Here is a 22834-nt window from a genome sequence, read left to right as displayed (position 1 = left end):
TATGGAACAGTTTGAAACAGCGGGAGATGTTTCCACAAACCCTTTTCAAGAAAGCCAAACAAAAGCTGGTGGACTTGAATGTAAAATGTTGCCAGGTATATACTGACTGTGATTTGTTCATCTTCAACACAGCTGCTTTTGGAAGTTAGAAGAGGGTGTGCACACTTGTGCAATCTTAATGTTCCTTATGTAATTGCCTTTCTCGACGCCAGGGGACACCGTCAGTCACTTTTCTCCTTGACTTGCTTGGAAATCCGCCAAGCCAGACCGTCAGCACTTCCTGGTCGTGACGCAGTTTCTGACGCGCGTCCTCTTCACCGTCGCCGCTGCTTTTGCTTGTGTAGTCTGTGCGGAGGTTGCGCGACGGTGGGAGAAAGTTTTCCCCGGAGAAACATCAACATTAACGGTGCTGGAAACCACCAAGCCTCGGTTCTGGATGTTCCAAGTAGATGAAAGCCTTCGTTTGTCATTCCAGCCTCTCTGTTTCGCGGATATCAGAGCGTTGTCTTTTTTTTTTTTTTCTCCGTTGCAAGATTTGCTCAGCATCAGTTGGGAATCTTTTCTGTCGCTCTTTTTTTTTTTTTTTTGAATTTGTGATTATTTTCTTTTATCTGGGATACCACACTCCCCGTTACTCTACTCGTCCTGTAAGACACATTCAAAGCATGGAAACGCCGAGGTAACAAGGTAAGAAAGGCGCACTTCATTCCACTGTTATTTCCTGTTTACACCACTTAACTGTTACAGTAAACTTGCTCCCGGGACAACTCAACGGCGTTTAAGACATCGTTGCAAACTGTTAACTTTCTCTTGATTTGATTTTGCACTCGATGAAGTGATCATCATGCATCTGCTGTGTTGTTTACATGACTGGCATCTGTCAAGTTTAGCTTTTGCGTCTTTGTTAAAAAAGTGGCGTCAAAACACACGCATGAATTTGGAGGCATTTCATTAGTTATTCATTCAAATTATTTTTGTTATGAAGTTAGATTGTTGTTAACTGACTTGTTCCCGTCTTGTAGTAACCACACTTTGCCCACAGAGGGTGCAAATAAGTATGCTCTGCTAAAAAATAGCAAGTGAAGAAGAACAACAGCTGGCAAGATGATGAATTTTGTGGCCAGGTTTGCACAACTTTGTGAAATTATAAAGCAGACATGAATAAACATTTATCCTGAAGAGATGCAAATAGGTCACATGAATAGTTTTCAGATCAAACTAGAGTGAAAAGCAAAAGCCACCAAGATGCAAATTTGTGTAACTTTTTTTCTGACAGTTCAAAAACATCTCATTCGTCTAACTTCCTAAATTCTTGCTCCTCTGTTTACATACTAGCATCTCCCAGCAGAAATTCCATCAAGTAGACTGACAGAAACAAGGCAGTAGGAGGTAGACATTTTGGGGTAATGAGACGATTGCTCTTCCATGTCATCATTTGATGGAGATATCTGCTAAAGATATCATTATTGACGCATGTCAGAATTATTACTATCACCACAAATCATCACTTAAAGCTTTTTTTCCAAGTGGGCTTCAATTAATGTGAAATATTAACACAGTCACGCTTCATAATGTTGCAGATTCAAAGACGAGCTTGATTTTTCTGCCCAATGTGCGTCTGTCTCCCCTTTAATATTCACATTGCATATTTGGAAAAACTTGTAAAAATTGATACGTGCTCAGTGATTGGCTGGCAAACCGCTCAGGGTGTACCCCACCTACTGTCCGATCAGCTGGGATAGGCTCCACCACGCCTGTGACCTTCGTGTTTCCGACAATGGATGGATGGTTATGCATCACGTTATATTTCAATAACCATCGATATAAATAGATTTTTTTTTATTTGCCCCATTGCATATGAGAAATAGCTGCCTTATTATTACAAACAAGCAGTTGTGTTTACCATCGAGGAGTTAGACTTTGGCTGAAGATACATCAGATGTTTTGAGGAGTGAGAAACAAGTGGCAGTAAAGCAAACTCTATTGAAAATGACATGATGAAAATGTCAATGATTTCCTGCTGTCCTAAATCTGCAGAAACCAGGCCACTTGTCAGACGTTTTCTGCTGCTGCCAAAGGTTACGGTGACTCACAGAGGCCTGAATGTTGCGTCAAAAGGTCTCGTTTTGGACGTCGCGTGGTTACGCTACAAAACGGAACAAAGTTTGTTTTGTGGGTGGGATGCTTTCACGCGACCTCGCTTCGCAGAGCGGCCCTTTTCGACTGTTGCGCCCAATGTGGGACGACAGCATGATTGTGACGCACCAAATTGAATCAAGACAGGAAACACAAATGCGCAGACTGTTTTTTGACTTCAGCCCGACGGCGTCTGAATGCTTTCGGGGGCCAGCCGAGGTCGCCCGTCCTTATCTGTGAGAGTTCAGGGGTCGACCCCCCTCTCTTCCCCACTGCCTCTGCCCAAGCTCCCGGAGAGGAAGTTGTCCCGATTGAGCTTTGTCTGCAACAACTTGTTTGAGCGTAAAGACAATGCTGTCTGCCGTGAGGACGGCCAAATAGTCAACACATGCTTGCACGCCAACTCTCGTTCGGGCATCTTTGATTTTTTTCTCAAAAATTCCACAACACAAGCATTTGTTTTTTAACTCACGTCTGTCAACTCTTCCAGTGACCTTCATGTCGTTGTCTACAGTTAGATAATAAGGTGCTACTCTAGTTCTTTTATGCATGTTCTCAAGGAGCATAAGTACGTCCATTATAAAATTCGATCTTAGGACGCCAGCAGCTTTTGGCCAAAGCATGCCGAAGCATAACGAATAAGTGAGATGGGCTTTTTACAAATCTTTGTACAAGGACTATTTTTCCCCTCTTCTGTTGAAATGGAAAACTCTTGAGTATCAAGAGCCCTAAGCCTTGAATTGCTTGACGGCAAAACATAAACACTCTCTCTCTCCTGTTGCTGGACCACAGCTGTTTGACATTCTGTCTCGCCACGAATGAATGAATGCGCTTGTAATAGCGTGTCAGCACATAATGGAGACGGCGGCTTAACTCCAGATTCCTCTCGGGCTGAGAATTCACTTCTCCTCGATCCAAGCGGCTGCGATGCTCTGGAACTGTGCGAGAGAATCGGCTATTTTTAGGTCGTCTTGTGTGGCCAACGATAATGGCAGACAGAGCCACTTATCTCGCTAGCTAATTGAGCCATCACTTAGTCAGAGGTGGATCCTTTTTTACACTGTAGACTCATTTCCGTAGCCTCACGAGTTTTTGTGTGAAGCACTCAGCCAAATTTGTGTCACTTGCATTTGTCATCTTATTGTCTCCTGTACTTTGTCGTGTTTTGGTCTTTTCACCTTTCCGAAAGTGTTTTCATTGTTTGTCGGTTAGCTTGCGGGATGAACGACTTGACCGTTTTCTGCAAAACTGTGTACTTTTGAGGACAGGCCAATCTTTTTTTTGTCTGTCTATTTTGGTGTAAAGCTGCCATTTTAGTTGAAATTTGCCAGCCTTAGCTTGAGTTTTTTTTTGGAAGTACAGTTGTAAGTTTCCAGAAGACATGCAACAGAGAGTGGAGCTCGTGTCTGACAAAGCCTCCTGCAGGGTGACATTCTTCCGTCCGCACACCTCGAGGCCTCGTGCGCCTCCCTTCCCAGAACCTGCCAGCTGGTGACTCATGCAGGGCGACGACAGCTCAGCACAGTCTTGGCTGTCGCTCAGTTAACGGACGGACGGACGGATGGACAGGACACCCCCGCCAATGACCTTTTGTTTTTCTTTAAGGAGCCAGTCACCCAAATGTGTCGCTAAATAATCACGCCTCCACTTCCTGCCCCATGTTGCAACTCCTTGCCCACTGGGGGTTGTGGCCACTGTCCCCTCGATGACTTCATCTACTGTTAGTGGTTTTTATTTTGGTAACCACAATTAACACCCCACCATGACTTTTACGTTTGTCCACAGTGTGAGCCCAAAAAGACCTCGTTTTGGTTTCAGTTTTTTTTTTTTATAGACCATATCCTGTACTCTCTGGATTACAGATGTGTGTTTTCTGGATTATCCCGGTGACAGCATAGTCCACGGCAGCGCCAATTTGTCTGGTCATCTTCAGTGTAAGCGTGTCACGTCTATTTGTCTGCAGATTTTTCCAAATTTGGTGCTCCTCGGTCTTTATTCCATGATTGCAAGCAGCATACCGTGCACTTGAAGTGATGGATGTTTCCAGCTCCCCAGATTTTTTTTTGTAGATGTAGCAGCAAGCGACATGTTGACTCTTTGCATATGTTGGCGTGCAATCAATCCGATCGTTGATAAATATGACGGTTGCAACCAGCCGTTGTGCATTTGGTCTACAGCTGGTCTTTTAACCGCAAGTCACAGACACTCTGTTTGAACATCCATAACTCATGATGAGTGCATCATCGCCTGCAGGATCCGCTTCAGGCGTCTTAACGATAGCGTCTCCCTGTTGATTTGTTTGTTTATGCCACGGTTGTCAAGTGCACAGTCAGAGGCCGTTTTTCTACCTGACTTTGTGCTGGCTTATATCTTTAGAAATAGATGGTCCCATTTTTAATTTGTGGTCCAGCATCAAGATCAACCAGACTCTTGCAGCCAAATTTCACTGCATCGTGGTGGGCCAAAACAAAGAGATTTGATGGAAAGTCCTTGTAGCGTTGTGGGATGTTTTTTGGCAGAAGTCTGCACTCTTTTCCGTCAGCGGGGTTACGCAAAACCTCACTGCTCTTTGTAGAAGTCCCAGCAGAGGATTATTGTGAAAGCTGTCGAAGACGCTTGCAGTCGTTCAAAATGGCACAGACAGAGTTTGGATGGAGAAGCACTGCTCGCTGTTGGGTTTTAAAAACAAAAAGTAGGGAGAGACCATTGTTTTGTGGTTGAAAAATTTGCTTCAACTGAGTTAGACTGGAAGAGTCACAGAAAAACTTTTGCATAAAGGCACATGATGCTTTGTTATGCAGCAATGCATAGTTTGAGGGATCCCCCACATATTCGTCCAAAGTCGTTCTGATTTCTTTGGGACTCCGCGAGGATGATGTCACGTATGATATCATTCCGTTCACACCGCAGAGCAGCTGCGGAGAAAACCTTTCACCTTTCAAATCTCCAGAGTGAGAGCGAGTGAGCGAGAGAGAAAGAGAGAGAGACAGAGAGACGCAGGAGGGAGTTCCCCTGTTTTGATAGTGACGCAACGGAGCCGAAAGACGTTAGTGTGGATGGGTTGTGACTTCCCTTTAATCAAGAGTCTTAAAAATACGACTGCAGCGGGAGGTTTTCGGGCTTTGTCCGACATCAAAGTCTCTTCTTCATGTGTTGAAGTTGAAATTGCGTCGCAGGTCGGACCCATGAATAATTCTGAGCACAGAGGCCCATTCCTCCCCTCGGGAAAACTCGCCGCCTCGAGAGCGACCGGCGTTCAGTTGCCAAGAAGTCTGATCAGCATTGGGATGGTGATCAGTGGCCACCAATCGCCTGGCATCATGCTGGGCCGCGGGTTTGAGGGGGTGAAGAAACAGATGGGCCATCTGCTGATTTGCTGGCACCGGACAGGGGCGACTCGAGCATTAACGGACCGGGCCGTGCAGTGTTCCACCTGGCCTATTCTTTCATGTTTGGTCAAAAGCGCCGTTGGTAATGTTTATCAAGGTCTGACTCGGGAAAATATGGACAGTGTGGTGTGACCGACAGTTTTCCCCCATATTCAGACATTCCTAAGTGTAAAAATGAGAAATAGTAAAGGTTTACAATCACACTCATGCTCTCGCATTACAATATTACATGAGGCGCAAAGCTAATAGGTAATTACAGGCTAATCGACCGTTCGGCCTTTATGGAGGTCTGCACTCCAGTTGCAAATGTTTTGCACTCCCATATGGCCTTTCATTCCGTTCGCATTTGGTTGTGTTTTCGGTCGTTGTTTCCACACACAAAACTTGAAAACACATGCATGATCGGGACATAAAAACACATTGGTGGAAAAAGAGACAGACAATCTGGCAGAGGGTGGCTATTAGTCTCACTGCATGCTCTCTGTGGATAATTACACCATCCAAAATATCGGTCTGCCTGTCCGTAGACATACACCAGTCTATATTTTACTCCTGAAATCTGCTTGGAATGGATATTTCCTAATTTTGGTTCTTGAAAATTTTGTATCATCATACATCACCGGCAAGATCAAGAATTTTTTTTATGGGTCGGAGAGAGTTTTACAGCAGCATTTTTCTCAACCCTGTTCGAAATAATAACTGTTTCCTTATTTTGTGCTTTAAAGCTGCAATCGTATCCACATCTGTATCCTGCCATAACCAAAAGCCATAGATTCACAGTTATCCGCGAGTGCGAGCCTTGCGAGTTGTTCTTATTTAAAAGGGGGAAAAAAAAAAAAGGGAAACATGCATCTTTATGTTCTAGATATATATTACACCTTTTTTAAATGGGAAAAAAAATCAAAAAATGTTCAAAAGTACATTTGATTTTGATGCACATCCAAATAAGAAAACCCTTGTTATAGAAAATGAGTCCATGGTTATTAGCAGACTTTTTCTTTGTCATCACCGTTACCTATCTTGGCCCTCTTGGAATTCCGGAGCGCTCCGTTCATGTCACTGTGACAACCTGAAGTGGGGGCGTTGTAGGGGAGGGTAGGAGTGGACTTGGAAGCAACATCACACGCGCCGCAATTCCTCCGCCGCCGCCGCCTCTCGGAAACAACCAAGACTTGAGGGAATTCACAGGATTCCGCAACCAGCTTGACTGTCAAAAAGGATACGTCGCTCTCATGAGAGCGTCCCTGGTTAAATACCGATTAAATGCCAATCTAGAGGAAAGTGTGGAAAGTACCACCTGCGTCCTGTTTTTGCATTCATCAAAAGCACACTTCTCGTTTACATGCGTGTGCCTGAAAAAGTGTTTGTATCTTGCAGGGTGAAGTGTGCGCCGCCGGCCGAGAGAAGTTGAGCTCCGTGCTCGAGTTCATCAAGGCCACTTCCTGATGATGACAGTAAACATGGGTGAGTAGCGGTGCACGAGCGAGAGCGCACCTTCCTCAAACTTCCTCTGGCGGGAGAAAAGAAAATAACACATAAAAAAAAGTGCGCACCAGATGGGCCGTTTTGTTTTACGACATTGTTGTGAAATGTTCCCTCCGTCGAATGTGTTTTATAAGTCCGTACATTGTGCGGGTATACGGCCACAATTGAGACAATAAAGCTTTGCAGTATTCAGATCAATATTTTTTGTCCAAGCAGACTAAACCAAGCATGTTTTGGGCCTGCCTTGTTTTTACAGATGACGGTCTCCAAAATGGACTCCGACAGCCCAGGAATTTACAAGGTAACTTTACTTAATCGTCAATTAAAGTGAATGAGAACGTTCCAGCTCCCCCAAATATATATTTTTAAAAAAATATTACATAAGAAAAGAGCACTCTACAATATTCTACTGTATAGAACTCCTATCCCAAAATTCTCCCAAAGGATCCTCAATCAAGAGTATGCAATAAAAATAAAAAATCACGAAAAACCTACTAATATACCCCGACAGCAAATTCACCAATCAACCTAAAATTTAGTGCATATGTTTATTATAACAGCATGCATGAAGATGTCTCAAGGATGAGGCCTGATTTCAATCTGGAGATATCCAACTCCATATGGGTTTGTTTTGATATTTTAATAACGCAATATGGAGACAGCGTCTTTCAGGACTCCAGTTAACACCCAATGCGAGGCTGCTCTGCTCTCTTGTTAATGTTTCATATGTACATCACTTTTATTCCCCAAATGCATTTGCAGAAACAAACCTCGATAAAAGAATTGAACATTAACTATGCTCACATCCTCTGTTAGTGTAGTGTTAACTTCTCAAACAGGCCACAGTTAGTTTTTAGGAAGTCGCTTATATTTGTAAGGCCAAATTTTTTGGACGCGTGGAACCAAAGTGAGTACAAGTTTGGCTGCGGCTGCTAATCCTGCCGGATGCCTTTGCCATGATGTGTCACTCGGCACCAGGAAATCCCCTCAATGTCTTTATTCAGTCTCTCTCGCTCTCTCTCACTCACATGCAGACGTACACGCACTCGCACACTTGTTTTGCTTGCAAGTCACAGCTCTGTTCAATCTTTAATCTGCTGTTTTAGCATGCAACTTTGGCAATGAAATGAAAGCAAACAAAGCATATAGTTTATATAGCTCCTCCGTGGTTAGCGTGAGATTGTTTTCTGCATCTTTACTCAGGGCCGCTTCAAATGGAAAGAGTTTGAACGCTTTAAAACACAAATAAATTTCTAAGTTTTATATACAAATCTATACGGCAGTATAGTCAATTGACAGCTAGTGATGAAGCTAAAGTTGCAGTCTATAACTTTACTGTGTTATAAAATAGCACAGATTGAGTCACAAAAGAGCCATGGTCCAAGTCACCAGAGGTCTAGTGAGGACACATTTTCCTCTCAAACTATGGTCAAACTCTTTTTACGAGCATTAATACGTTGAAAAAAAAAAGTCCCGTATACTTTAATAGGCCTTTTCTGTTTTTGCAGTTCATCCAAGCTCGTAGCATGGGAAAAAGAAGTTGCACAGCAATGATGCAATGCCGAAGCAATCGGCCTACATTGTCTAACGTTTCTAGCTGAGAGCCCCGCTGCCCCTTCCTCAAATGCGAGTAGAAATGTTAGCTAAACACCAGAGAAAAGCATGATAGTTCATGCCAATTCAAGTACATTGAAAGAGCAGTCGGGTCACATTGGAAGCAGTAGAGCTCCGGCCCCCAAGCGGCACCTCATTTATATGCAAAATGACAACATGCAAAACATACGGTAATTTAGTAGGAAGACGTAAAAAGAAGCATTGGCTCAATACTCTTTTGTGGGATTTGGTTTTAGAAGTCTACAGAGATGAACATCCTTCTGATTGATTTTTGGATTGGATTGACGAGATGACGCCGACCCACCGCTTCCCTATTTTCTCAGACCTCCCCAAAGGCGATCGTGATTATTTTCGGAAGTGTTGCGAGCAAAGGGCGAACCGGTCGGCGGCCCCCCACACACCGTTACCCCACGGATGACGATGTTGTCATCCCGTTCCATCACTCGTGCGTTTCTTTAAAACGAGTTGCTGGAGACACAGACGCACACAGACTGGCCTCTGTTATTTGTTTTGTATCCTTGACTGCGAGCACACTGTGTGGTGTGCGGTTCTCGGGCTGAAACAACACAGAGACGAACAGCGGCCAAGGAGAAACAGAATGAAACATTTACATTTTAGTATAAAATGAAACCAAACACTAATGTAATGTAAAACATTACAAATGCAAAATATAGTATTCGGTATATCGCAGGTTAACATATAGCAAAGTTGCTAGCGCAGTCAGTGGAGCCGATGGCTTACATTGTAACTAGTCAAAATGTAACTGGCCCTCTGTAACAAGTCAAAATGTAACTGACCCTCTGCGGTATGCCAGTTATGTGCTATCCTCTTTTCTTATCACGATCACTTAAACAAGGAAAGGACACACTGATCGCATCTTGTCAGCACAAGCAGAAACTTCCTACTACATTATCGTTTTATGGTTTCTGTCTAACCAATGAAAATGTGCGATAAGGGATCAAAGTAGACGTGCACTAATACCGCAGCATGAAAAGTTTATACCTCCATTGGCAGTGATTGCAAACAACAGTTAGGACGTTAGGTACACAAAAATACAAAATGTATCAAACAATAAAAAAAAGATATCCTTTTTTTCCCCCCAGTTAAAATAATCACATGAACAGACACGTACACCAGGAGTGTGCTTTTTCCAGTTTTTGCTCGCGTTTTACAAAACAAAAAGCGTTATTTGTGCCTTGTTAAACTGCACAGACAGCTTTAAATCTGTCAGAATGACCTAATGAGACGCTACACGGTGCACTTAATTGTTTCGCTTGTCTGCATTTGAGCATGGACATCCTTCTTTTGTGTGTCACGACATCAACCGATGCCTTGTAAATGTCTGGCCTTTTAATTAGAAAGTATGCAGTCTTTCCCGCTGGTGCTGTCGCCCTGTACAGTGTGTGCGTTTGGCATGTGCAAATCAACAAAGCTCCTTTTAAGATTATTAACAGGCCTCCCGGCATCATTTCGTCACTGAAACTCCAATGCTTGTGACCGTGGGAGAGTCCTGCTCAACATGTCTGCTATTTTTGCAGGAGTAGCAAAGTTTCGATGAATAGATTCTCAGGGTTTAATGACCATTGGGTTTTTTGTATTGTGTAAAAAAAATAAAATAAAAAAAATAATATGAGATGAAAAATTTCAAACTCATCTTACATGACCCTTAAAATAAATGACGGACAGATTTGATTTCTAAAATAATAGTGAATTGCTTAGTGAAAACACAGTTGTTCACTGCACAACAAAACCATATCATAAGTACACATAATGGGAGATAATTATTAGTTTACGTGCTTTTGGAAAATGCTTAAGTGGCTGCTGGTGTGTGCATCGGTATGCTACATCCTGCGTAGGAGGTGTGTGGGAGGGTGAATCATCCGCGAACAATTAAAACTTGAACAGAAGTTACTCAATGTAGGAAAAATGTGAAGGAAGGAATGTTACCTGGACACCTCGCCCCCGAAACTTCACTGCAAAAATCTATGCTACAAACAAATCCATATGAATTTATATTAACAATTTAATCCCACCCACACGTTTTTATTTGCTATAGGTTATAACTCTATTGTCGCCTTCCTAGATGACGAAGAGGCAATCAACTCCATCATGAAGGACCTCGTTGCCCTGGGTTCCTGCTACACTCAGCACAACAGCCACAAGCCCAAGAGCAGGACTTTGTCGTATAAGCAGGTAACCAAGTCCAACCAACCAATCAGAACGACTTATAGTACTACCTTTGTTTACCTTCTAACCAAATATGGCAAGTCACGTGACACAAATATGATAACGGTTCTACTGAAATGCTCTCAGTCATCTATTTAAGAACCAATGACCCTTTCCGATGAAAGTGTGTAGCCAGAGATAAAGTGTAATGCTAAACAGAAATCAAGAAGTGTTTTGCAGGGGGGCGGGGCTACGCCTGTCTCTCAGCCAATCGGCCGCCCTCGCTCTCCATGTGCCATGACCTCACGGAGACTTGCAGGCTCCTCTAGATTCTTGCTCCCTTGGGTGAGGCTTTTAAAAATAGAAGTGGTGCGATGGTGTCATGCACTCACGTTATCTGGAATAGACCAGAGGGTGTCCAAAGTCTGTTCATCTTTTTATTGGCCCCAATCTAAATAAAAATAAATAACTCAATCTAAGATGTCACAACCATTTGAGAATTCAACTTTACCTTCAACCTTATTTGTAAAAACTGTGAATCACTGAAATTTTTGCTTTGTTTTTGAGTGTCCAAGTCCCCCTAAAAATATTGTTGTTTTCCCCTCAACAGGATTTAAGAGTTAAGCTGGAGCATGAGAGAGAAAAACGGTACGTATCCCAGCCTTAACTTTTCCGTCCGGAGCGCTTTTTTTTATACTCGGGATTTGATGTCTGGAGGGGGTGGGGGGGGGTGTAAGAAATCACAGTTACACGCTTGAGTAGCATAAAGCGAAGGAAATATTTTTTGCTTGACATTTAGCAGAGACCTTATATTTCAGGCTTGGGAAACTGACGTCTCACGGGATTACGCCGACATCATGTTTTACGATGGTTTGAATGCCAAGCTTTGAGTTGTAATATGTTGCTTCAACGCTTAATTGGACATTGCTCTTCTGAGGTCTTCTCTCCATCTCTCTCTCCATCTCTCTCTCCATCTCTTTATATTCCTCCGTGGATAGCATGGGTGCACCATATTAGACTTATTACAATTTTGACTTCTGGAAATTTGCATTTAGAATGTTCATTTTGGTTATTATTTATTAACTTGGCCTTCTAAATGCAGTGGGAAAATATTATTATTAATAAATTATAATAATTCAGACATTTCACATATGCAGGTCATATTTTTTTTGCCAAGTAAAAACTCTTAACACGATGATGATAATAATAATAATAACACTTACTTATTGCTTCCATTACAAAATAGAAGCTAGAACTCCCTTTCCACCAGTCTTCAACCACAGAGTAGTTGTACTTCATTTTAGTTTTACTACATAGTGATTTCTTTTTAAAATTACACGACATGACAGTTCTGAATGTTGAAGTCTTACTGAAAATACATCCTGTACACTTACTAAATAGTTTTTACAACAGCCTGGAACAAATGAATCCGCTTCCCGTGATTTGGCCGCCGTCCGCCGGTCTGCCTGACTCAGTAGAACCGCGTCGCCCGTCCACAATGGAATCTAATTGGACCAACTCTCTTTTCATTGGCAAGCGGTTTCGGGCAGGAAATGGGAACTGAGTCTTTTTTTTTTTTTTTTCCTCTGGCTTTGCCACGGGGCTTGAAGGAGCACACTTGAGCTCTCTCTGAATATTTATACAATTTATCTCTGATATTGTATGCATAGTACTAGCGTAAGTGTCCCTCGCCTCATTCACTTTATTTGCACATCGGTATGATCAGACACAATGTACTCTGCGCTTCCGTACTTGAAACCAAGTACAACTATCTGTTCCAAAATTACAAGTGTCATTCTTACAAATTAAAAGAAAAGGACCTTGTTCCACCCGCCAAATCCGATCTTAGCTCGCTCGGTTCCTTCTCTGTTATTTTGCTCTAAATCTGTGTGATTTTCCTGCAGAGCTTGTGTTAGCGTGTGCTCCCACACGCTTGCTTTTGACAGGAAGGAAAGGCATATCTGTTTGGAGCAGCATCCTCTAAGCAGCTCTTTATCACACACATCATCTGAGAGTATAAACAGAGACGACGAGTGTTTAGTTGTGATCTGCAGGCCTGCCCTGTCTTCCCAGAATCCCCCCGCCGTCCAATGAGGAAATCAGCGAGCGCTCATTAAGATAGGCCCAGTCTTGTCCTCTGATGGGGAAATGACGTGGGTACAACCAGGCTTTTTTTTTTTTTTTTTTTTCTTAGACATCAACTTTGTAAACACCGCAGCGCACTTTTACTACTGGAATGACCCAAAATGTCACACCGGTTGGCTCTATTAATAAATATGGTTCTACTCTAACACAAAGTTAGAAAAGCCTAAAACGCATCCACACGTGCTCCTTTTTGTTTTTTTAGGCCTGTCAGCGTTATTTTCTGTAAATATCTCAGCGTCTCTCTCTATCTTTCACTCTGTAAGAGACGAGGGAAAGACAGACATCCTGCCGCGTTTTGCTGCCGCTCCACTTTTTCTTACGTTTTCTTTTTTTTTTTTTTTTTCAAACCACCCCGCTTCCTCTCAGGAAGTTTCTCATCTGCCTTTGTGTGTGTGTGTGTGTGTGTGTGTGCGTGTGCGTGCGCGTGTGTGTGTGTGAGCTGCGGTTGGGATGACGAGGGGGGAGGCCCGGTGGTGTTGAAACGACAGCCCTGATTATGCGCCCTTGCACCGATTTATTTATTTTGGTCTTATTTTTTGCAAACGTTTACGAGGCACCGATAAGAAAGCACACGTAGGCGCAGAGGATACGTGCACTTAAGACGGCGCCTCGACAGAACGTGATTGCTGCTGGCGGTGTAGCATCACTTAGTAGAACATTCCCAGAAGAGTTGGCGCACCGCCTCTTCTCCTCACACACTAAAAGGATGTCAAAACAAAGTGTTTTGAATACTTAAGAGAAGCCTTACTTTTTCAAATGTGTTTCACCCCCCCCCCCCCCTCTCCTGCCTTAAAAAAAAAAAAAGTCAAAACTTAGCCCTCTGGATACTTAAATTGCTAACCGGCACTGTCACATGGTTGAGCATCAATCATATATCAATTAGTGGCGAGGACAGTCGTCTCCCTCCACAACCACTTCCTGCTTTCCCAACGTGCAGCAGAACGTTTTAAATAGCTAAAAAAAATTGCTGACGCAAGGGCAGGCTTTCCGCCGCAGTATTTGATTATGTGCAAAAACTTTCAAATGTTACGTAAAGTTAGATATGAAACGTCAGCACACTGTCAAGTTGAATGTAGATTTGCCCATAAATAAAAAATGCTGCTTTAAAAAAAAAAAAAAATCAACACTTCAAAACAACCAATTACACACAATTAACCAATGATATCACAATTTTTATTCCCATTTATTACTTATTTATTGTGTCTCTCATCCCTATCAGGATCATTCCATTCCAGAGGCCACTGAAGATCAAGGAGCTCCTCCAAAAAGTGACCGAGGCCTTTGGTCAGCAGATGGACATGTTCTTCATGGAAAAAGAGGTACTACGTTAGGGTGGATTGCACAATGGGTGAAAAAAAAAAGGACTGTACCACTATTTCTGATCCTCTAGATTACAAAGTTGAAAACCTTGGATTTTCTAGGCTCCTGTTGCCAAAAGTTGGTCATAAAGCAGTCATTACTTTTACCTTTCTCATGCTGATGCTTTCACATGCCCTTATATATGGAACAATGGGGGGCATATAGAAAAGGTTACACTGTTTTCTTGTCCTTTTTCAAGCTGCTGCTGCCACTCAAGAGCCAGGAGGACCTGGACCAGGCCGTGTTTTCTCTCGGCTCCAGCACGGTGACCAACGGTCTGCTCAGGATATTGCTGAAGACCCCCAAGAACAACCATGTGAGACCAGCCTCCGGCCCAAAATAACATGATTTACTTCATATATTGCAACACAAGAAGGAAGTCACCCTCCTTTTAAAGCTGATACGCGTTTAGAGTCAACAATACGAGTGCCACTGTTAGATGACGTGAGTCGCTCAGTGAAAGAGGCTCACTTTCCTGCGGCCATGTCATGACGTGCGGGTGACATTTCCTCACTTCCTGTCCCACTCCTTGTGCCCCCCCTTCCCCAATTGCCCTGCAGTACCTTCAGGTGAACAGCAGGGACAAGCAAAGCGAGATGAGGTCGTCGCGGTCACTGGGGGATCTAAAAGGCTCGCTGCTGAAGGGCTCGGAAAGGGTGCGCAAGCACTCCACAGGTGATTATTGGTCGATAACCTCGGTTTACATGGCTATTCGCAACTCTCCGCCCACAAATGTGCCTCAAAAACACCATCCTTTTTAATTCCTCCACCCAGGTTCCCTCCACACAGGTCGGACATCACCTCCCCCAGGGAGCGTCCCTGAGGAACAGCAGCAGATTGCTCGACAGGGCTCCTACACAAGTATCCACAGTGAGGGAGAGTTCATCCCCGAAATGCAAGACCCCAATGTAAGCGCACTCCCACAAGGTCAAAAATAAGAAACCCTCACATTACAGTAGAAAAATAAAAAAGACAAAAAGTTTTTAAAATACTTTTACAGCTGTCGTAAACTTTTTTTAGCCACGTATCCCTAAAATAAGGCGATATAAACCTTTTGGGCTATTTACACACCTCTAGAGCAGGCTTTCTTAAACTTTTTAAATCATAGAAATCCTGACAACACCTCTCCCCACATTTTTTCAATCTTGAGCTCGACAATCTCGACAGTCAATTCTTTCTGTCACACTTCAGATGCTGGATCCCTTCGGGAGTGCCGGCAACTCGCTGTCGAGCAGCTGTCAATCCATCGACCAAGCCCTTGACAGGTGAGGGGTCGCCTTTGTGATGCTCTGGGCTCAAAAGATGCCTTGCAAGGTCAGCGCGAAGCCAATGCTGTTGCCGTGGCGACACAACTCCTTTCATCTGGGCGCCTGGATTCCACCGCCATTATCATTAGAGGAAAGACAGGACACGAGAGTCGGGCACTAACGAAGGGAGCGAAAAGGGAAAAAGAGAAAAGGGAGGCTAGGAGAGAGAGCAAGCGGCGGGCGGAAACGGCTCCTACCTGCACGAGGCTTATCTGCGCTCCAGGCCGCGCGAACAATGGCAGGAAACCGGCGCATTGGAACTTTTCCCTGCAAGCGGGCATGCGTGCCCCCTTATCCAGAGTTTTGCGGCCCCCGCGACGCCCCGCGGTCAGCAGAGACGTCACGCTTCTCTGACGGGTCAGCCGGGGGAGGGGCAAAAGCAGGGATCAGACAGATTTAGTGGTGAAATATCACACAAGGTTGGCGCGCCACCAAATCACCACACAAGTCAAAAAAAAAACCCCAAAAAAAAAACCCCTCTTCTGAACAAAATGAACTTTAAGATCTGGTGCACCTCTTGGTGCCTCATAAGTCAAACGAAGCCTTCAAGTCTGAAGTGGTTGAATTCGACCTTGGAACAATTGCTGTAACCTGAGGCTATTCCTATTTCTTGTATATTTTAATCAGTTATATTCACATGCAACATGAGCTTATCACATCTAATTCAGGACGTTGTTGCTTGACATCAGTTAAGACTCAAGGCTTTGTAGCTCCAATGCAAAAAGTTTTTTTTTATTATTTTTTCTTTTATAACATCTCAGCAGCAGCTGGAGCCAGACTTCATTTGAAGATAAGAGCAGTTGAGGGGGGAGATAGATGCGAGCAGAATAGTAAATGATTTTTCTTTCTCCATCTCCTCTTGTCATTGTAGCCCGCCTTTCTCGCAGAACAACCGTGACAATAATTACCTGAACCTCAGCTACGAATACAAAGGTGAGTTTGCGCTAAAATGGCAGTAATGCGTATTTTAAATGTGTCATTTGGTAGTCTTATTATTGGTAGACAAATAATTGTTAAAAAAAAAAGCGATCCACCTCCTTTTCTCCTAAAAACCAAGAAGTTAGCGTTGCTTTGAAAGTTTCTACTGGAAGGAAGGCTGACTACGGCACGTGTTTGTGCACACACACACACACACACACGCTTGCCTAATGTAAATCTGTGCCTGCTGAACACTGCAATGTTTGTTTATCATTCCCCGTGAGTCAATTTTTCCTCTCCATTGCTCCGCCAAACACAAAAAATAACTCGCCGTCGCCACGGGAGACGGCTGCAAACATGGAGGAGGGGGGATGGAGGGGACAGGCCCGCGTCATTTGACAGCTGCTTTCAATTGCCCATGGCTCGAGCTGCTCTTCTGTTTCGTGTGTTTACGTCAGTATTCGTCCTCCACCTGCTTAGGGTTACGGTTCCTCTGGGCTGGATGCTCAAGAAAAAACGAGCAGTGTATGACTTCACTTTCTTTTGCGAGAACAAATCCCAAGCCCACAAATCCTGTTACTGTTCCTGCCGGCGCGCCGTATCAGAAACTTGGCGACTCCATAGATAGCGACGAGCTTACTGGTTGACAATCTACATTTGAAAGAAAACTAAAGAGCCTGTGTTTCAACTTTTAGGTCGCCATGGGAAAGGCGGGACTTTTCCTCGCCAGTTCCAGTTACCCAATCGGAGCAAAGACTATGGCGATCGTAAGTGTAACAGCAAACATTTAACATGAGTGAGTCTCCCAGTATATTGTCTTAATGGCAGTATCCCACAGCAAACCTGCGTGAAAGGGGCCTCTCAGCCAGGCAATGATTTACATTTCCCTCTGTTGAATCTGAGCGTGTTTAAACAGCACCCTGGCTTCCCCTCAGACAGGAAGCCGGCCGGGCGACCAGAGAACCGAAGCGTCTCTGCTTGACTGAAAGGCACCTGTAAAGCAAACACGTGCATGAAAAATCATTCACATGTCCAATCCGTCTTTTCTCGCAGGTCGCAGGACACTTCCTCGCAGCTTCATGCCTCAGGAAAACCTGTTCCAGCTGGTTCCCTCCAGCCGCACGCGCAGCTACAACGGTGACGGTGGCCTCCAGTACGGAGAGTTGAGGAGTCTCGGTCGCAACGCAGACAAGAGCTGCCAACGCGGCACGGCCAAGTGTTAGTTGAATTAAATGGACAATTTTTTCCCCAATAATACACATCACACTCGTGGCTAGCCAAGAGAGAGAGTCGCTATTGAGTGGTCTTCTGCTCGAGTTGACATATATTGAATCGACTAGGAGCCCCTAGTTGGTGAGCGACTAGGTATGGGAGTCACTAGCTAGTTCGTAGCTTAGTATTCTACACTTCACACCAACGTATAGTTACTGCAGTCACCAGTTGGCTAGTTACTTGAGTGGTTACTTGATAATCATGACTAACGTGTTGTTCTCGTCACCGCAGCCCCGCGAGCGCCAGTCAACTGGCGGCAGGGAAAGCTGCTGGGGCGCGGCGCATTTGGGGAAGTCTACCTGTGCTATGACGCTGACACGGGCCGCGAGCTGGCTGCCAAGCAGGTGCCCTTTGACCCTGACTGTCAGGACACTAGTAAGGTGAGTGGGGAGGGTCGTAGTACATTTGTGTCAAGGAGCGACATACTGATATAATGAGTGATTATCGTTCAACTAAACAAAGTGCTAACAAATAATGCAAAACTCTATAGACATTAGCATTGCTGCAACAGTACATCTATTTTTCTGCGTGTAGGAGGTGAACGCTCTGGAGTGTGAGATCCAGCTGCTGAAGAACCTGCGTCACGACAGAATTGTGCAGTACTACGGCTGCCTGCGGGACATGGAGCAGAGGAAGCTCACCATTTTCGTGGAGTTCATGCCCGGGGTGCGTAGATAAAAGACAAAGAAAGAGGCTACGTAATTGCAGCAGTAAAATGCCATTTACGTCTGCTGAGACGCTCACGGAAATGTCAACATCCTCAAACGTCCTTTGTGTTGGGCCAAACGCTCGCTTTATGGGATTATTTTTCCCAAAGACAGAGGAATACTATCCCTCTGTCTGTTTTTAATATTTATTGCGGCACCATTTTTATCGCCTGTCTGGACATTTACGCTACAGTGTGCTGCCAGACGAGGCGATAACACCCCCTACCACTCCTTTAGGTGTGATATTTTACATTTCCAAAATGGCAGCACTAGTTGCTAGCACATCGGCCTTTTCCGGTTCTGGGTTTGAATCTTGGCTGAGGCCTTCCTGTTGTTCCATATGCATGAAGTCTACCTCAAAAGCCAGCAAGCCAAGCATTGTCTTATTTTTCAAATTAGCTGATATGTTTCTCCTCTTCCTGTCTTCGGATGTGGTCAGGGTTCGATAAAGGACCAGCTGAAGGCTTACGGGGCTTTGACGGAGAAGGTGACGAGGAGATACAGCCGGCAGATCCTGCAAGGCGTTTCCTACCTGCACAGCAACATGATCGTTCACAGAGACATCAAAGGTAAAAAAAAGAAAAGAATGTATTTTGCCACATTTTCCGCTTGGAAAATTGGCTTCCGAAGCTCGTCAGCGTCTAAAAAAAGTCCCACGCCGGATGTGAAATGATTTGGTTTAGCGGTTCAGGAGCGCTTTAACTTGAAATGTAGTGTCTGGCCTGGAAAAAGGAGATAGCGGGTGGCCTGTTTGAGCGTTATATGTGGCTGGGAATTTTCCACTCAGAAATGTAACACTGGAGTTGATCTAAGCAACTCAGTCACTCCATTCTTTTTACTTTGCCCCTTAGGTTTAATACTGCATGACTTTTTTTTTCCTTTACTGATGTTACTTTGTTCACATTAGTATTATGACTTTATTGGTGTAACTTTTGAACTCAATTCTTCTTTGTCAAATTCTCCAAGAAGTAAAGGAAAGTGGATGTAAGTGTGACATGATTGTGTTTCCTTTTAACAAGGTGCCAACATCCTGAGGGATTCCTCCGGTAACGTGAAGCTGGGAGACTTCGGGGCCAGCAAACGTATCCAGACCATCTGCATGTCCGGCACTGGCATCAAATCTGTCACCGGCACACCCTACTGGATGAGCCCGGAAGTCATCAATGGCGAGGGATATGGACGCAAGGCTGACGTCTGGTATGAGCTTCTTAGCATGTTTGTGGTATCTGCCTTCGAATCTGGCACAAATATAGTTTCCCCTACTTCCCAGGAAACACTATCACTTAAAATTAAAAAAAAAAAAGACAATGAATAACGGTCTAGAGCACCCTCTGCTGTAAAACATCATGCATGAGATTTATTGAATGTGTGTTGGGTATTTTGACCTTTTTTCATAAAAAGTATAACTTTTCTCTTGCACTAATATTACTCTTTTCCCAGAGTGAATTGTAAAACTCATTTTTCAAAAATAAAATTGTGAGAGTAAATTTATATTTTTTGATGACAAATAATATATTTCAAAGGGGAAAAAAATCAACAATTTATTAATAATGAGATTTATTTTTAGCCTAATTCTTGTAACTTGTCCACTTCAGGAGCGTGGCGTGCACCGTGGTTGAGATGCTGACCCAGAAACCCCCTTGGGCTGAGTATGAGGCCATGGCGGCCATCTTCAAGATCGCCACGCAACCCACCAAACCCGCGCTGCCAGAGTGCGTGTCCGACGCCTGCCGGGACTTCCTGCGCCAGGTCTTTGTCGAGGAGAAGTGGCGGCCCACCGCCGACGTCCTGCTCGGACACCCGTTCGTCCAGGGGGCCTTCGGTCCCAAATGACTTGGCGCCCTGACTACCAACACCCCCAGCACTTAGCGGCAGAGAGCTTTTTGGGGTCACTGTGCTATCTTATCTTAGCGGCAGAGCAGCTGTGATTGGCTGTGGTATGTGTACTGTAAACGCCACTTGTTAGCCTCTGTTAGCAGGCGATATTTTTATATGACAACGCAAAAAAAACTTGTCCTGTTTTTCGTCATAGAAGCCTTACGATAAAACCGGAGCCTCGCCTATATCACGAAATGGCTGCGTCGGACCTGCAACATGGCATATAAAGAAAAGTGGGATCATCCGGGGTGGTACCACACAGCCTGTTGTTCACATGGGTGGCAATGGCGGAGTAAATTCCTGACAGCACTATTGCCAATATCCCGATATTGTGAGTTTCCTAATACTGTATCAAGATACGGCAATTGTGCGATCATCACTATATTTGAAGAAATCAGACAGCGACAATATTGATTCTTGTTTCGTATCGATAATATACGGCAAGACTTGAAGGCAAAGTCACCAGTACATCAGTATTGATATGTTGCGCAGCAATTTCCAATAGCGTAATGCTATCTTAGAATGCGGTGATTGCGTGAATATTTTTATACATCTTGGATCAATATTTATGTCATTGCAACATAAAGTCGTATCATAATACTGCCTCACCAAATAGCAGCTGATGTTTATCAATCTATTGGCTCGCTTCACAATGTGTTAAAAAAGTGAACGGATGAAATTGTTTATATCAGACAACGACCGATATTTGTTCGGATCTAACGATAAGATATGTCACGCTATAGTTTTTTTGTCCCACACTTTACTTGATGGACCGCGACAATATCTTTGAAAAGCACTGCTGTTGTCCAAATGAAGCTCCTTAACTCACTTCAACATGGTTCCTTGGCTCAAAGCCAACACAACTCAAATGAAGCTCCTCAACTTAATAGCCAAATTCCCGAATGCCAAATGCCAAATTGCGCAACACTTGTCAATATTGAAATTATTTCGATTTTCTCTGTCCGTGATATGATATCATGATAACTTACAGTGGCTGCATCAGAGCCGTAACAGCAGATGGTATTTATTCGCCTGTGCCTTTTTATACAAAACTGAGAAAAGCTTAAGATATTTACCTTCAACACAAATCCCGCAAACATTTCTGCCGTAACAGAACATTTTCCCCGCTGGTGCCTTTAACACAGAACCCAGTGCAGCTACGGCATCAACACAACACAATTACCACCCAAACGGTGTCCCGCCTCTATTACGGCTCTGATTTGCACTCGGAAGGCAGAAAATGTCTTTATTTTATTGTTTGGTTTGAAACATACTGGAGGGGTCAGACTGCTCTCACCGTTAGGATTGTACATTGCACTTTTTAATCTTGGATCACCTTTTTACCTGACACGCCAGATATTTTTCTACTTTTTTAATACACACGAGCATTTCCCACTCAAAGCAATACCGCTGACTCCTCCAGTTCGGAGTACCCTCACATCCATTCCAGTCTTTTGACATGTGGCCAAAGAGAATGTTGAGCACATTCAAGTGTTGCTGTTGTTTATTTACAGCCCCTTTACTTTTACAGTATTCTTTTTTGTCGTCCCCCCATAACCTCGTTCTACATTGATGGCAGCTTCCTAATCTGACGCAGTCTGATTTCAATCATGCCATTGCCTTTACTTTTCTTTCCACACTGTATATGAAGAAGCAAATTACCAAAAAAGGGTCTGTGTGGCACTTTTGAAAAGGAATGATCAAATGTTTTTATTTCACCCTCGTCTGTGCCTTACCTGCTTGGAAGGAACAATGAATTGCTGAAACTCTTTAATATATATATATATATATATATATATATATATATATATATATATATATATATATATATATATATATATATATATATATATATACACATACATACATACATACATACTGTATATATAAAATCTGTAAATACATATTGTTCCAATGTTCTGCACTTTTGTATGACATTTTAAATACCCAACAAGAACATAAACTGTGTTCCACAGTACGTAGATTGTAATGTGACTTAGATCAGGGTTTGGATGATTGTCTCTTTCCGGGGCTTTCGATCATGACACACATTTCTTTTTGTCTGAATGACAAAGCCTACAAAAAAAAACATGTATCACATCATTCAACTTTTGTACATTTAACTTAATAAATCAAAGGTTCAAGTCAACTTTCTCTGTGTCTGTCTTAGTGTGGAGCTTTCTGTTAGCTACACCGCCATCTTCAGGTGTACCTAATAACAGGCCACTTCATTCTAGTGTCGTATGCATGACGTGGGAGTGTCTTGTGTGCAAATTGCCAAAGAAGCGCTTTTGTGTTTATTGAATTGAGCTTTCTCGGCTACCGTACACTTCCGCTTCAGCGAGCAGTTAGCTCTTCAGGTTGCTACCATTTGGGCTTTCGAGTGAGTAATGTCAACTTTTTCCATGCTCTCGATTTGCTGTATCTATGTAAATGCGTTCATGTAAACAATGACATG

The 22834-nt window shown here is 43.6% G+C and overlaps 1 protein-coding gene across 2 annotated transcripts; it reads left to right on the top strand.

Annotated features, from left to right (window-relative positions):
• The first annotated feature begins 228 nt into the window (after positions 1–228).
• Positions 229–22232, top strand: map3k22 (mitogen-activated protein kinase kinase kinase 22). 2 transcript variants are annotated; one of them, XM_085939260.1, is made up of 18 exons: positions 229–687; positions 6903–6989; positions 7267–7311; positions 10708–10817; positions 11401–11438; positions 14155–14254; positions 14494–14610; positions 14855–14969; positions 15069–15202; positions 15486–15559; positions 16473–16534; positions 17215–17286; positions 17573–17737; positions 18023–18171; positions 18326–18457; positions 18938–19067; positions 19518–19695; positions 20094–22232. In XM_085939260.1, the coding sequence occupies exons 2-18, from the start codon at positions 6971–6973 to the stop codon at positions 20329–20331; spliced, it is 1878 nt and encodes a 625-aa protein (XP_085795386.1). In that variant the 5' UTR covers positions 229–687; positions 6903–6970; the 3' UTR covers positions 20332–22232. The 2 variants fall into 2 exon arrangements, with proteins under 2 accessions (XP_085795386.1, XP_085795387.1); XM_085939261.1 differs by lacking the exons at positions 229–687; positions 6903–6989 and having other exon boundaries at positions 7269–7311; positions 10708–11135.
• Positions 22233–22834: the final 602 nt, after the last annotated feature.

This window comes from Syngnathus leptorhynchus, chromosome 19 (assembly GCF_054491065.1).
Source record: "Syngnathus leptorhynchus isolate UIUO chromosome 19, UIUO_Slep, whole genome shotgun sequence".
Lineage (NCBI taxonomy): Eukaryota > Metazoa > Chordata > Actinopteri > Syngnathiformes > Syngnathidae > Syngnathus > Syngnathus leptorhynchus.
The sequence above is the reverse complement of the archived record's forward strand: the minus strand, read 5'-3'. Positions and strand labels throughout refer to the sequence as shown.